This window comes from Pteropus medius, unplaced genomic scaffold (assembly GCF_902729225.1).
Source record: "Pteropus medius unplaced genomic scaffold, Ma_sr-lr_union100, whole genome shotgun sequence".
NCBI lineage: Eukaryota > Metazoa > Chordata > Mammalia > Chiroptera > Pteropodidae > Pteropus > Pteropus medius.
The window spans coordinates 17,711,025-17,727,095 of record NW_024349803.1 but is presented as its reverse complement, the minus strand read 5'-3'; the positions used below and the strand labels follow the sequence as shown (position 1 = coordinate 17,727,095).

Here is a 16,071-nt window from a genome sequence, read left to right as displayed (position 1 = left end):
TTTGCAGATTGGCATTTGACAAAGTTCTGGCTTATGAAATATAAGGAAAAGAGAAGACTCTTTAAAGGAAAATGACTGAGACTTCCTTGCCCTATCTCCCTTTTCTCTTACTTGATGCCTGGAATGTAGTTAATGATGGTTGGAGCTCCAGCAGCCGTCACAGACCATGAGGTAACCTCAAAGATGGAAAGTCCACACTAGAATGGTAGAGTGCAATAATAAAAAGAACTTTGGTTCTTGTGACCATGGAGACGCATTGGATTCCCTGTGTCCAGACTTCTATCTTGTTTAAGGCCTTGTTATCAGTTATCTAATCTTAACTGATAAACATGCCTACTTCTTACTGTAATTAACTTGTTGCACCAAGTCCTTCAAGTCAAACCTCTACTTCCTGTCAAAATTGATATAAGACAGTAACCAAATCGATTGTAGCCAATACTGATTAGTGTGTATGATACCACTGCCCAATGCTTAGAGCGGAAGGAAATTCAGTGGCAGGCAGTCCATGCGGGGAGCTAGTCTGGGGCTGATGGCTTTCTCCCCAAATCCTAACCTAGTAGGCAGCTAGCCAGTTGTTCTCAACAACTACAGCTTCGAATCACCTGGAGAGCTTTAAACACGTACAGTGCCTTGTCCCACTCCCCAGAGATTCTGATTTCACTGGTCTAGGGTACAGCCTGGGTACTAGGTTTTGTTTTTGTTGTTGTTTCTGTTTTTGTTTTTTTTAGCACCTCAGGTGATTCTAATGTCTGGCCAAGGCTGAGAACCACTGCCCACACCTTCAACTTGGCTTAGTTCCTATAAGTTCAGATCCAACGTTGCTAGACTCTCTATTAGTTCAGATCCAACGTTGCTAGACTCTCTTCCCAAGAGAATTGTCTTTCCAATATTAAAATAATAATAATAATAATAATAATAATAATAATAATAAATAGATACCAGTTGAGCTTACTGTGTATTTTTTCCTACCCAAGTAAAAAACCATAGCTTTTAATTATCTTTTACATAAGGCAATCTTATTTCCAAAGCTTTTTCATACAGTGCCGTTGCCTCATGGTCTTCATAATTGTGTGCCAAGCAGTGGCCTAGAGGCTCTACATGTTTACTTTTTACAGCAGCGATGTGAGAGAGGCATTATGCCCTCTCTACAGAGGGGGAAGCAGCCTCAGAGAGTCATCCTAAGCCTGGGTCCCCAGGGTCCCCGAGGGACTGTCTTCTGCTCTCCTCTCCCAGTGCACACCCTCTCATCACTCCAGAAGGCTGAACTGGCTCGTGGAAGCAGGATGGGCGAAATCTCGACAGACATGCATTCCAGGCCCTTCTCCGCTGCCTTCTCCCACAGCCTCGGACAGAATAATTCAGAGGGGGTTTGAAGAGGCTGTGGTCACCACGGATAAACGAGCCAGGGCTGAAAGGACAGGCTAAGACATCTGTCTCCATCGGTGTCTGGGAGCCTGGGCTCTGATGCTTTGCTCTCCCATTTCCAGTTGTGCAGCTGAAGAAACCACAGCTCAGAGACTGGGACCCTCGCAAGGTCACAGGACTAGAAAGTGGCCAAGCTGGAATCTAAATCCAAGGTTTCTTCCTGACCCCGTGTCACTGCCAATGAGTAACTTCAACCTGGTGTAAGGTGTTCCTGGTTAAATTTGGTGATTAACTGCAGGAAACCTCCATTTCCCAATTTGTCTTTGACCTAACTATTTGGTTCGTGTGTCTTCATCGGAAAGACATTTTTCTCCTAATATCCCACAATTCCTTTCCAAACAATGCAATACAGGAGAGCTAATCTCAGGAGCAAAACCAGCCTCATCTCATTGTCTTGGGGCTCCTTAAAATGCCCAGTTCCCCGCCAGGTGGGTGAACACCTTAAGAACAGGTTCCAAGCCTCGTGTCCTAGCTCCTGGCAGAGTGCTCGGCACATGGCAGGCCTTCGATACTCACTGGCTGGCTGTTTGGAGAAATGGTTTACACAAAACCTCTTTATTCTAAGAAAGTAAAATTCATTCTCTAGCAAGCTGGGTGACCTTGGCTGGTGTGGGGAAGGAAAAATAATTTACCTTCCACCCTTTTAAGATTTTTTGTCTGGTCTAACAATCAAATTAACATGAGACAGATTGACGGAGGACAATAGCCAAATTTATTACGTATGTACATAGGTGGGTTCCTTAAGAATATGGGACCCCAGGACAAATCAGGCATTTGAGGCTTCTATGGGATTCTGGACCAAGGAGAGGGAAGAAGGGCTCCAGGACTTCAAAGGGGAAGTAGGCAGCTCACAGGTAGATGAGAAAGAGCAAAGATGTGGTAAACGAATGAGACACAGAGGAGAGTCTCTAGATTCTTCTCTGTCTGCCACACTTAGGTCATATTAGGATGCTAAATGGACAGCTTCTTCCCTTTAAGCAGGTTTTTCTGCCTGAACTCCCTGAGGCAGGTAAAGGGAAGGGTCAAAGATTCTTTCTGATTCTTTATTTCTTAAAAATAACCAGCTTAAAGTAATATCCCCAAAGGCACATTTTGGGGTGACACACTGTGCTTGCCCTCACCGGTCACTTAGTCCGCCTGCGCCTCAGTCCGAACATTGGAAGATGGCCTCAATCTTTGAAATGTTTCTCCCCTGGCATGCGCATTCAAGTGGAGAAAATGGTTAGTTGTTTTGTAGGTTGCACCACGATTTTTAGCTTGAAAGAAAGATTCATTAAATTACGCTCATATATGAGTCACCCACGAGAAGCAGGTGAGGCAGAACCTAACATTAGGCTCCAGAAAGAGCCCTAGAAAATCTAGGAGGAAAAAGGTGTTTTTACAGGATTCCCTACCAGCCGTCACAAACCCACAGCAACACACGTCACCGTCAGCTTTGTTTTACAAACCTTGCACACTCACATCAGGAAACATTTAAAAACTTTCTTTCGAGATTCAGGAAGGACGGTATGTGGGCTTTGGAACTCAACAGACCTCTGCTGGAATTCCAACCCTTTCAATGAATGTTCTTTGAAAAATTATCCTCTCTCTATCTCATTTTCTTCCACTATAAAATATTTTAGTAATACCTGTCTCCCGGGTCATTACGAATATTAAATGAGACAATTTCTGGATCGTTGCCAAGACATGATAAAGGGCTTCTACGTCAGTGCCCAGCACTCATTAGGAGCACACACATCGCTCGTTTTGTTTGTTTGTTTGTTTCTATTAATATCTCCATTTTCTCTTAGCAAAGCCAAAAATCAAAGGAAGAATGTGCCTGGAGGTTTAAGGCATCAGGGACACACCTGTTGAGCGACATTCTTTCACTGAAGCACAGATGCGTATGTACGTGTGTGGGAGAGAAAATGGTGTTCCACAGGCCAGCTCTGACCAAGGCGGGAGCCAGCCTTCTCTGTCTTGCAGCTAGTGGTTGTCCAGGAAAGGCTGTGGTTGAGGAAGGGTGGGAGAGGTGTGGGGGGAGATGGGAACCAGGAAGGACATGATTTGCAGTGGTTCAAGCCGGAGACTTGCGCCCAGTGGTGATGAAACTCGAGAGAAGGGGACAGATGGGCAAGTTCCTCGGGAAGGAAAATCATGGACTCCTGATGATTATTTGGACCTCCAGTGTGACAGACATTGAGGCATCTGAGATGCCACACGGGGCTGGGGCTTGGGTGACCGGGTAAGTGGAGACCTCCCATGGAGGTGGTGAACTCAGGAAGAAAAGCAGACTCGAGTGGGAAGACACTGAGTTGCCTTTTGTTGACTTAGGTGCCTAAAGACTTCTAGGTGGCAGTGTCTATCAGCATTTGAATTGGTATGCATTTAGGATTTAAGAAAGAGAGAGAACAATGGCCTGTGGTCACTGCAGAAAATGAGATGGCCGTGCAGGGGATTAGCTTTCGCTTGGGCAGAGGAAACAGCCACCAAACAGCTTTCTTCTCTGGAGAGGATTCTACAGAGACAGTTCAAAGGACAGCTGGGCAGAATCCTGGACTCGGGAGCCTTAGAGATTATCTAGTCTAAACGTCATTTTGCAAATGAAGAAACCGAAGTCCGAGATGCCCGCCCGACAGGCCTTCTCCAGGATCCCAGAGCAAGTGCCTCCAGGATCAGCCCCAGTCTCCCAGAGCACCCCTTCTCTACCTGGGGGTCTCTATCTGTACTTCCTCCCTTGCCTCTCTCTCCCCTTGGATCAGGCTAGGCTGAGAAAGACGGAAGGAACAGCCATATGCAAAGGCAGATGGGAAACGGGAACAGCAGCGGAGATGGGACAAGGAGGAGAGAGCAAGGCTCCATCGCGGCCTGAACACGTGGCTCCTGCACAGGAGCAAGGACCAAAAGCTGACAGAGACAGACCTTTCACAGAAACCGCCACCTCCTGCTCAGCCACTCTCTCTGCGGGACAGTCACTCACCTTTCAGATGCATAGTTCTTAGAGAAAGACTTCAGGCCAGTGCTCTTCAAACTTCTGTTTCTAGCATTCTCTCAACACATTTGCTGTTAGCACACAAATGATCAAAACATCACAGGTATAGTATCTATTTTTAAAAGCATGATTGAAAAGGGATCTCTTAATCGGATGGAATTTTCTCTCTTCGATTGGTTCATGCATCCTAGAATGAAGCAGCATGCAACAGCAATATCATTCCAATTTTCCGCTTTTAGAGTTGTGAATGTTGAGAAACTCTGATCAGATAAAAAAAAGTTGGTGGTACCGAAAAGAGCAATGTCACTTGATCCTTGAACTTCTCAATTACAGGTCTAAAGTGCTCTGTCATGGGAAACCACTAACCTTGCAAAAGGAGCTTTCCCCCAGTCTTTTGCTTCTTCAGCACCTGCAACAATGTTGCCAATTATCCCGTTGTCTGACACCCCCAAAGCTTTTGAGACACCAGGCCAACACACCATGGTAGAGAGGGAAAAGCGTGGTGTGAAGGAAGCCTCGGTCGTCACTTCTACCCCAGTAACACAGAAGGTGAAGATCTATGTACACCTTGGAAAACTCTCCAAATTCTGTACCTCTGAGCCAGGGCCGGAACTAGTGAAGCGAGGGACGCACTCCCTGGGGGCACACAATTTCAGGAAGCACCAAGAAAAACCAGTAATCGTGATAAATAATGCTTGAATGAAATATTTTTTTAAATAAAAATTAATGCAAAAAAATTCATAATGAACAAAACATCAACGTTTAAAATAAAGACACAATCCCAGGACAAGTGTACCCCAGCTCTCAGTGTCCCGAATGTAAGTGCGTTCATTGACGGTTGATTAATGATAGGTTACGATTCTCTTGCCCATACTGCCATCTGCTGCTGAACATGGGTAATGCTCACTGCCTGTCTGAGTGGTGCCCAGCGGTGCCTCCCCACCAGGACCCATGTTCACACACACAAAGGAATGGTGCCCTCTTACCGGTAGCCACCCACTTCAGGAACTTTAAAAAACCTCTGGCCACCTACCTCCTGCTAAATGGCTGAGTCAGGTAAAACTAGCCCAAGACTCAATGCAAGATACAGATTTGGGTCTCAGCTTTGCCTCTTGCTTGCTGGGTCATCCTGAACACATCACATCACCCTTCCGAGCCTCAGTTTCTGCACCTATAAATGGAGCTCATTACTTCTTCCCATAATTGTGGAATTACATGAGAGGCTTTCTGTGACAATGCTGAGCAGACTGGCACAAAGTATGCTGCCTCCCCCAGCCCACCCTACCACCATAGATCAAATCAGACTATCATCGATTTATTACCGAAGGCAAAACACACTAAAAGACAACTGGGCAGAAAAACGTGCTGCAGACAGGGGACAATGCCATGGCCGATGGGATAAGGCTTCCTTTAGGAGGTATCTCTGCGTAGTGGGATAAGCCAGGGCATGCTGGGAGCTGGGCTTCTGGAGATCACTAGGGCAGTTATCTGATGTTTGATCTTGAGAAAGTTCCAATACATGAAGCAAGCATCACAGTGGTGGTAGAAAGGCCGAGGCTCTTGGAATCAGGTTAAATCCTGGCTTTGCTACTTATTAGCTATTTGAGCAAAGGAAGTCACTTAACTTCCCTGAGCCTCGACTTCCTTTTCTACAAAATGGGGATAACACATCCTGTCCTGGGTGCATCAGATCAAATAAGTCAACATGCTTAAAGTTCCTGCAATATAGTGAACTCAGCAAGTGGCAGCTGTTATTGCTAGCATGGAGCTTGCTGTGCAGAGTGGGAAGGACACACACCCATCAGGCAATGTCGGCAACTGTCATATTGGGCTTCGGGACCAGCCCCCGTCCCCTCCCCCCTCCCAGTATTAGGTAAGGAAAGGCAGCAGCACTCAGCACATCAGTGCACCCCAGAAATGGATCCACAACAGGAGGGGTGAAGGGTGGGGTTGACTCTCTTCTGGAGTTGGGGAGGTGTTGCTGGACTCCCACACCAGGAGGAGGAGTTTACGAAGCCAAGCGGGGAGACCTGCACAGGGGCTGTAACTTAGGTGACAATGTTGCACCTGTGTTCACTTCTGGACCTTGTGGAAGGAAACGCCTCGGCTTTCAGGAAACACACTCAGGTATCTAGGAGCAAGGGGGCATCGTGTCTGCGATTTACTGTCAAATGGTTCAGAAAAAATAAAAGGATAAAGTGAATGTGGGAAAACGCTAATGTCTGGGGCATCTCATTGAAGGGCGTACAGGAATTCTTGCAGCTTTTCTGCAAGGAGAAAATCATCCGAAAAAGACGAGTCATAAGTAGAAACAAGGCAGCCGCAGTGCGGGGACCCTTTGCCTCCTCCCGCTCCGCAGTGCTCGGAGAATCCGATCTTGGCGTGAAACGCGTGTGTCCAGGTCTCCTTCTTCACCACCCCTTTGCTCCCCTCCGCGCACAGGCTCCGGCCGGGCTCCCGAAATCTCCCTGCCCCCCCGCCCCCCGAGCCCGCACAGACGCAGCCACTCTCCGCCAAGCTGCACCAAGTTTATTGCAAAAGGAGGCCAAGCCAGCAGTGGTGGCAAGTAGGCGCCCCGGGACTTGAAGGTCCCCAGGCCTCCCGGCCCCACCCGCCCCGGCCCCTCCTCCAGTTACTGGGACCCCCTGACCCTCTCTCGTCCCCCAGGGCTACACGATGGCGAACTGGCAGATGTAGGGCAGCTTGTCGCGGCAACGCTTGTCGAACCACTTGCCGTTGGCCGCGCCGGCCAGGGCGGCGCAGTTCTCGGCCTTGCCGCCGTCCGGCTGCGCGGTGATCTCCGTCTCCCAGTTCTTGAAGGCGATGTGGCCGCCGGTCATGTCCACCCAGGCGCCCTCGGCCGCCATGTCGTTGAGCCCCAGCCAGATCTCGGCCTCGCTCTCCAGGCTCTGGCGCAGGTACTCGTACAGCGCGTCGTTCTCCGAGCTCGTCTGCGGGGTGCTCAGCGTGCCCCCGCGCGAGATGCAGTCCTCGCTGGCCTCGTGGAAGGTCTTCGCCTGGGCGAAGGCCAGAAAGCACTTCATGTGCACCTTGGCGCCCTTCAGGCAGACTGGCGGGGGGAGAAAGGGCGGTCAAGAAGGTCCCTAGGTCCCCAACCCAAGAGCCAACCGCCAGGGGCGGGCGCACCTTGCTGGGTGCCATGGCATCTGGCCTGGCCGGTCCTGGGACCCAGGCCAGAGGGCCGAGCTGCGGTGGGCACTATGCAGAGCCAGGTCCCCATTCAGGAGGCCCTGGTGCTCCTGCTGCTGGGAGCGAGGTCAGCCCCTGGCTGCAGACAGCTCTTAGCTCAAGGTCACACCCCTTTGCCCGCTGCCACAGCCAGTGCCCCCACCTCCACCCCCCAGGAGTGCAAAAGCGGTGTAATTCTGAAAGTCTCTTCCGGCTTGGAGCTCCGTGGGGTGGCAGGCCTGGCCTGTGCCCAGTTTCGCTTCTGTCTCCTCCCTGCACAAGTGCGGATCCAAGAGCTGTTCCCAGTAAATGAATTCCATCTGCGAGTCCGCTTCGCAAGGAGCCCAGCCAGAACCACCTGTCCCGGCCTTCCTCCAGCCACACCCTCCCTAAGATCAAGCAGCTTGCGGGGCAGGGGACTTGCCCACCCAGGTACTTAGGCACCACACTCCGGGTACCCAGGATCGAAATCCCTGCGGAGAGGCCCAAGCAAGCTCCCGGCACCTGCCAGGGGCCTGGGCCTGGCTCAGGGCTTCTGAGGGCGGGTTGGGGTGGAGACTGGGCGGACGTGACTGAGACTGCAAGACCCCCCGAGACAGGACAGATGGCGCAGGCTGTGGACCAGGAGCCGGCTCTTTCAGGCGTGGAACTCTGGGAAGTGCAAGAATTCTCAACGTGAATTTGGTCTCAAAGGCTGTGATGAAGGTGTATGTTCGGTCAGGTTAGGAAGATACAATGTGTTTCTCCTTAAGAGTCAGTTTTGTTTTGTTTTTACCTTGGTTTATGATTTAAATATTTAGACAGAGGGGAAGTATGCCTCCATTTGTCCTCCTGCTGCTGACCCCACGAATGTTAGGGGCGGGTCTGCACTCCACCCCATGCCATCCCCTTACTCACTGGGTCACTTCTGCTCCATTCCTTCAAGAAATGTGCATGTCCCCGTGGGCATCCGACACGCCTGGAGCTCTAAGCTCGGGCCTGAAGCACCACAGAGGTGTCTCTGCTCACAGACTCTATCCCGCTCTGCGGCCCTACCTCCTGCTTTCCTGAAGCTTGATCAGGCCGGCCTTCACTGTCCTTCCCAGCCTGGCCCCACACTGCCTTTCCTTCCTGCCAGAGGCTCTGTGACGCGACATCCGGACCCCCTTTGGGGATGAAGGACTTACTTACTACCCCAGCTGCTGGAAGCACTGCGGGAAGACAGCCTTTCGCTTGCTCAGCCCCCTTGGGAATTGCCTCAGCAGGAGACGGCCACCTTGCCCAAGGCCACACCCTTCCCGCCCCCTCACCCCATCAGGGGCAGCCCGTGCCCAGTGACTGGCCAATGAGCCCTCTTGCCTCGACCCAGGACAGCTCTGAAGGGTCCTCCCATCAGGGCTGAGACCACAATACAGCTGAGTTTCTCACTGCTCTCTCCGGCTTCCTTCCACCCGCTCCGTCCCCCAGGAGCTAATCCTAAGGGTGCTCCCTAATGAGCCTCCTGCAGGCGAAGCTCCACCTCCGAGCTGCACCCTGGGAACCGACCTCCCGCACTCCCGCCAACACAGTCTTCGTCTTAGTGCGTGCTCGTTCTCAGTACCTCATGATCCTTACTAACGTCGTTGCTCTGGCCTGTTTCTGATCCTGGGGGTTCATGCTCCGTACCTTCGCTCCCGCCGTGCCCTCTGCTTGCAATGTCCTTTAAGGACTCCAGTGAATACACTGATTCTATGAATATCTGGAGGCTCCCGGAGAGCAGGGTCCTGGCTGGGTCACCTCTGCTTCCCTGTGCCCGGCAGAGGCACGCTGGGTGGGGACTTCACATGCGGTTGCTGATTGGGAGAGGGAAGGGGCAGATGGTGATGGGGGAGGGGGCGGCTCCCCTAACCCCCGATTCTCTCAACTCTTTGGCTAGGTCAACCATGCTCAGGAATACTTCGGGTGGGGTTATTGACGAGGCGACCTGTGGGACTGTGGTAGTGAAGGAGAGGACAGTGAGAGGGAGAAGGTCCCCAAGGAGGCCGGGAGACTGTGACCCTCCTGGGGATCCGCAGATAAGAGGTGGGGGCGGGATTTCCATGTGCCGCAGACTTTGTGCAGGGAGGGCTCTGCCACATCGCCTCACCTCAGAGACAAGTGGCACCTGGGTTACATGGGCTCCACACAAGCGCAAAGCTTAGACGTGAGGGAGACCTCGGAGCGTGCCCTGCAAGTCCATCCCGACCCCTTCCGCTTTACGGATGAGGACACTGACTCCAGGAGCGGCCCGTGCTCGTCCTGAGCATTCGCATTCCCTCTGTGCAGCCCACACCCCTCCCAACTCCCTTCTCCCTGCTCTGCGTCCCCTGCGGAGGCTGGAAGAGCTTCATCACTGGGCTGGAGACGGAAGACCTTCACTTTCCTCATATATGGGGCTGGGCCACGCTTCCTCCCTTTTTTTTTTTTTTTTTTTTTGCCTTAATGCACTCATGATGCCTGGAGTTGGGCAGCAATCTTGGCACCATGCGGCGAAGCTTCTGGACAAAAACTTACACCTACCGACTTCCAGACTCTCTTTTGGTTTAAGCCGCCGTTAGGTTTTCTATGACTTGAAACCAAAGCATGGACTCTTCCTTTTTAGAGCTCCATTTCCTTACCTGCCAGGTTAAGTCGTCCAAAGTTATGTCTTCCTAGGGGACTGAGCTTACAGACTAGTGGGGGAGGCAGACATAAATCGACAAGTGAAAAGATTATTTAAAAACTACAATAAAATGAGATAAAGGAGAGAATGTCGTTCTGTGAGAGTTCATAGCTGAGGAGCCTGATTCAGAAGAGGGATCAGAGATTCTCGAGATGCTGACGCTAGAAAAATGGGGTGGATCCCAGGGGAGCCGTGCAGGCCACCGGAACAGCATGTGCAAAGGCCCTGGGGTGGAGGTACAGCGTGTGACACCTTAGAGGGGCAGAAGGATGGCAGTGTGAATGCTGGAAAAAACTTCTCGGTGGGAGCGGGGGCGTGAAAACTGCCCAGTGAAAAGGAACTTGGAAATTTCTGAGGAGGCAGGAGGGGAGGGGAGGGCCCAGGGCCCAGGAGATAGATGTACCTTGGTCAGAGAAGCAACAGGTGAGAGGGTGGCCGTGGGCACGAGGAGGATTGTAGATGTCCTAAGGAGAAGCCCAGGTGATTCCCTGGGGATAACTTGAGAGGTGGCAGAGCGGAGCTAAGAGCGAGGCTCTGCTCCTGTCGCCCACTGGCAAGACACTCAGCTTCTGTGTGGAAAAGGGAGGTGGGGTCGGAGCAGTAGGCCCACTGCATGGGCTTCCTGTGAAGGAGGAGTTGATGCACTTAGAGGAGTTGATGCGCTTAGAGCAGTGCCAGGCACGTCGTAGCTCACATGCGCTACCTGCAGTGGTTAGTCTGCATGCTCTGAGTTCTCCAGGGCAAGGTCACAACGGAGCAGGTGAGGCTGAGGTGTGTGGAAGATGGAGATGCTATGAGAGGAACATGGTAGAGAGACGGAGAGACTCGTCGCCCAGGGAGGCTGGCCAAGCAGTGTTGGCACAGGTGGCTCAGCTGTGTGACTTTGTCCATCCTTGCTCGGCTGCTTCGTGCCAGGCCAGGAAGACCAAAGCCCACCTGTCCTCACACCCGCCACACAGCAGCAGGCACTTTCCTGTCAGATCCTCGTCTGTACTAACCAGCCAGGTGAGCGTGGCAAGGAACTGGACCGCTCTATGCCTCGGTTTCCCCATCTTTAAAATGGGGATAATAGATCCTGCCTGGGCATAATTGTGGGGATCGAGAGAGAGCTAAGCTGCTGGCCCCGGAGACGTGCCCCCCAGGGCTGTGAGGGCTGGCTGAGTGGGGGTCTCCTGGGAGTTCCTTAAGGGTGGGCCGCGGCCTCTGCTCCACAGGGAGCTCCAGGGCTCCAGTGGGTGACGATGAATTCTTGGGAGAGCTTTTGTCCTTTGGGACAGTTGCACTTCCATACGTGTCAGGGGGTCTCCCCGAGAGGAAGCAGGCTGAGGAGAGTGTTCCCTGAACCAGGTGCCCTGGACTACAGGGACTGGCCTAACAGAGCCCGCTGGAGCCCTGGTGCTGGCCAGAGGCCACAGGCTGGCTGCTGGCCTGAGCCCCTCTCTCGGGTGCACCTATGCCCCCAAAGGCCGCTGTCTGCACTCACCTGTCTGCAGGGCCTGCTGCTCCTTCAGCAAGGCCACCTCCTGGGCCAGGGTCTCCAGCTGGCTCTTGAGCTCCTCAAACATCTTGGGGCTCACGACGTCTAGGACGAAGTCAGAAGGAAGTGGAGATGAGAACAAGCATGAGGAAGGCTGTAAGGATTAGGGTGTGGCAGGAGCTGGGTGGGGTGGACCCTGCCCACTGTCAACCACACGGGGACGAGAGGAAGCGACTCCCTTCGACCTCGTATCTCAGTATACTCTCTCTGTCCATGCTGGTGGGCATCTAAGTAATTGCTTGTGATTGTCCTTCTGCCAGGGAGACCCAGCCTTCACTTGCTCCTGCTAAAGTGAGACCCGGATAACATCTATTTAGGAGGGTTGCTTGGAATCAGATGGGCTGGGCCGAGGGTGCAAGCAGAGCCTTCGGTGACCCCTAATCACCCAACCATCCTCCCAGCTCCAGAAGAGAACAGAGCACAGGAAGCAGGGCTGGGCCCTGGAGACCTCCCGGGCTCACCTCCCAGGCTGGGTGAGCGAAGTAGGCGCTCCAGCGTGGGGCCGAGGGCAGCAGCATGGGGAAGTGTGTGCGTGGGCTCTGAGGCCGCACGGAGGTGGGTGACCTGCAGCGAGCTGCTCGGTCTCTCTGAATTCAGTTTCCTCATCTGTAAAATGGGATGAAAGCAGCCCCCCTTCAGGGGACGCTGAAGAAAACTAGAGACTACGAGAAATAAAGCATCTGAACAGCATTGGGCTCATGGTCAGCCCTGTGACCTGGGTAATGTGTCTGTTACAGACAGGAAACCGATGCAGGACTGAAGCAACTCGCCAAAGGTCACAGAGCCAGAAGCTGGGAGGGCTGGTCCGCAGCCCGGACCACATGGCTCCAAGCTGGCCCTTCCCCACCTCTGTGACAGCTCATAGACCCCCACCATGAGCCCTGCGGAGCACCGAGGGCCGGCTGGGGCTTTGCTGGGAGCCCGCCGTGTGAATAGGCAGGGCAGGTGGAATGGTCTTTCTGTGTGTGTGGAAGCTGGGAGCTGTGTGGGTGGACCCCAGTTTTTCTGAAATCCCAGGGGCTTCCGGAAAGGCTGCGCTCGGCTTGGCGTGGGGAAGGGCTTCTCTGGTCCACTTGGCTGTGCCTGCATGAAGTCCATGGTCAGGAAGGGTGAGGTCAGAGCCTTCGTGCATGCATAAGATAGATGCCTTTGCAAGGGAATCGCAGGAAACACATGCAGGCAAAACCGTAGTTGTATATACAGAAATTAGTGACGTGACTCCAAGACGCGCAAGGCAGAAAGGGAGGGTTCGGGGCCGGCAAACTAGCCCGGCGGGGTTACGCGTGCCTCGCGCTGGGTCTCCGCCTCAGCTGGTTCACAGCAGCTCTGCACCCAGCCACACGATGCACCAGGACAGGGCGCTGCGTGGGGTACTGTGCAAGGGCACTCAGCTGGGGGGCAGGTGGGGGCGCATGTGCAGCCCCTAAGCCTCGCCCTGGCTGCGCTGAGTCAGACCAGAGAAAGGGGTGCCTTTCTACAATCCGTCAGCTCAGAGGGTACCTTTGTCGTTTGCATCGAGGTGCGCATGTGTACAAGCCCCCCCCCCCAGACTAGTCAAGGAGCGGGCGCTGACAGTGCTCCAGGGAGGGAGGCATGTCCTCGGGGGCGTCCGCACAGCTCGCGGCGGAGTCCAGAGGTCCTCGTGCCGCCCCGTCTGTCTCGGGCCCTCAGAGTCCTGATGTGTGTGATCGAAACAGATGTCCTCCAGGTCCCTCAGTTCCTGTCCTAATGGCCTGCGACCACCTAGGAGGCCATCCTGCCCACCTGAGTGCCTTGGCCAGGTGTGGCCACATGGCCCCTGGAGCCCAGCCGACGGACTCCTCCTGGCCAGCCTCACCTCCGGCTGACCCCCACACGGCCGGCTCGGACTTTGCCCCACACCGCGAGCATACGAGCTCCCAGAGGCACCCAGGGCTCTCCCGCTCCACGCCCCATCCTGAGGCCAGGGTGGGGGCTTAGCACACGCCGCCCTTGCCTCCCTATGCCAGTCCCACCAACTTGTGCTCTGCCACCGGCCAGACACCAGTGGTCTCCTCGGGCACGAGACCCTCCCCCGGACTCCCTCCCGCACTCCCTCCCGCACTCCCGTGCACCAGCCCCACAACTATGCTCGTCCCTCCTGTGATTCTCAGTCCTGGCCGCCCCTAGCAGTCCCTGGAGACTGTGGAAAAGGCAGATGCTGCCCTCCTCCCAGCCCCCCATCCAACATCTCCAGGGCTGGGGCCCAGGCCCCTGGATCTTAATGCTGAGCCTGAGCGAGAACCTCAGGCATGGACTTGCATCTTAAGAGCAGAGACAGTGGGCCTCTGCCAGGGTGCTCAGCGCATATATTGGCTCCTAGGTGGAGAAATTGCTTCATATGCGGACCGTAGACGGAGGAAAGAAAAACCGAGATGAGTCAGAACATGGAAGGGGGTTTCAGCGAGAGGCGGGGGCCGGACAGGACGCTCCATTGTTGCTGTGGGCTCTTCTGCTGGCCGCCCCGGGGCCGGGGCCTCCAGGGGGCACCAGCACCGAGACCACTGGGGCCAGGGTTCAAGTGTGACAGCTGGAGTGGACCGAGGCATCGGCTGGTCTGAGCTTTTCCTTTTTCACATGATTAAACACACAACTTAGGTGGTTAAATACATAAAAACTAAACCTTCGGAAACTGAGAGGTTAGCAACTATTATCCGCATCCAAAAATTCTATTATTTGCCTTTGGAACTGTGCATCCTTGACTACAAACATCTCTCGGTGGGAATGTTAGCAAATGTTTGTGGACACAACCACGCATAGTATTGAGTCTTCTCTTTTTAATGAATACTTTCTAGGAAGTAATATAGATGGATATAATTTTTAAAAAATGAAACAGTTCAAAAAGTTTAAGTCTCCGTCCCAGTCAAGACTTAAATTCCTAGTTTTTCTTCCCAGAGGTAATCCCTAACTCCAGTGGATCCTTCCAGAAAAATTCTATGCGTATACAAGTAAATATACATTTTTATATAAATCCCTTTTTCAAAATAAATGTCGGCATGATGTCTACTCTGTTTTGAACTTTCCTTCGTTCGCTTTATAAACTGAACCTTGGAGATTATTTGCCATCAGCACCCAGGTCTGCCACGTTCTTTGTCTCAGCCCTGGGGGTCTTGTCCTTCCTGAAATACCTTCGCATACTTCACTACTGGGGGCCAACTCCATTGCCAGAGGAGGCTCGGCGGGGGGCCTGAGGGCCGCTCATCCCCTTTGCTTGCTTTGCGAGTTTGTGCTCTTGGCCCTGGCGGCCAGTTGCTCTTTCTGGAACTGTCTCTCCCGCTGAGCCCTGTGGGGGTGACAGCCCGGTTCATTGCCATGGCATTTCGCTAGTGTTGTCTCAACACAGCCTGGGGTGACCTCACTGCAGGCAAGGCTCCAAGGCGACCCAAGGACACCCCAAACCCTAGAGGCGACAAAGGGGAAGCAAAGCTGCTTTCGGGGTCCTGGTTTGAGTTCGAATGTTTTTATTTCCTCAAGGCCGAGATACACTGTAAAACTGAGATTTAACTGATTTCCCTCCACCACCCCCTGACCCCCCGCCACGTGCATCAAGTATATCTCACGTGCCAGGCACTGGGCTGGACACTCCACGTTTTGTGTCATTAAATTCTCACGACAATCCTTTGGAGTAAATGCCAGAATCCCCCATTTTACAGTTGAGAAACTTGAGGTTCAGAGATTACGAAGCAGAGCCCACCGGAGTTTTCTGGTGAGAGTCGAGCCTCTCCAGACTGCCAAGCCCCACATACTGAGGGGGAAGGGGGAGAGGGGTGGATGTCGATTTTGATGATCTGGAGGGTTCTTTCTGATTCTGAGAGTCGGTGATCCTTACAGTTCTGGCAACCACCCCTTGCTGTTGGAGACCTCTCCCAGGCCCCGGGGGGGGACTCCACTAAGTGCCCTGGACTCGGTCCAGAAGGAGCCTGAGGGTGAGCGAAGGAGAAAGTGACCAGCTCCCTGGGAGACAGAGAGGGGCCCCAACCCCTCCTTACCTTTCTTGACATTCGCAGCCTTCTTAACCTTAGGGGTTGGCGACTCGGCAGTGACTTGGGTCAGGAGGGAGAGGAGGCAGAGGAGCAGGTAGGTCCCCCAAAGCTCCATGCTGCTGCACCGGCCGGGGCTGTGGCTGCTGCTGCTGCTGCTGCTGCTTCCTGCAGTGGGCCTGCGTCGGAGAAGCAGTGGCCGCTGTGACCAGGACTGCACGTCTTAAGGAAGCGGCTGCCTCGAGGACCTCTGTCCAGGAAACCCTCCCAGACTTGGCTGCAGGAGCGCCAA

General features: G+C 53.4%; 1 protein-coding gene across 1 annotated transcript; it reads right to left on the bottom strand.

Annotated features, from left to right (window-relative positions):
• Positions 1-7,039: 7,039 nt before the first annotated feature.
• Positions 7,040-16,058, bottom strand: CLEC3B (C-type lectin domain family 3 member B). Its single transcript, XM_039837523.1, has 3 exons — positions 15,789-16,058; positions 11,728-11,826; positions 7,040-7,466 (listed from the first exon to the last, which is right to left on the bottom strand). The coding sequence occupies exons 1-3, from the start codon at positions 15,895-15,897 to the stop codon at positions 7,066-7,068; spliced, it is 609 nt and encodes a 202-aa protein (XP_039693457.1). The 5' UTR covers positions 15,898-16,058; the 3' UTR covers positions 7,040-7,065.
• Positions 16,059-16,071: the final 13 nt, after the last annotated feature.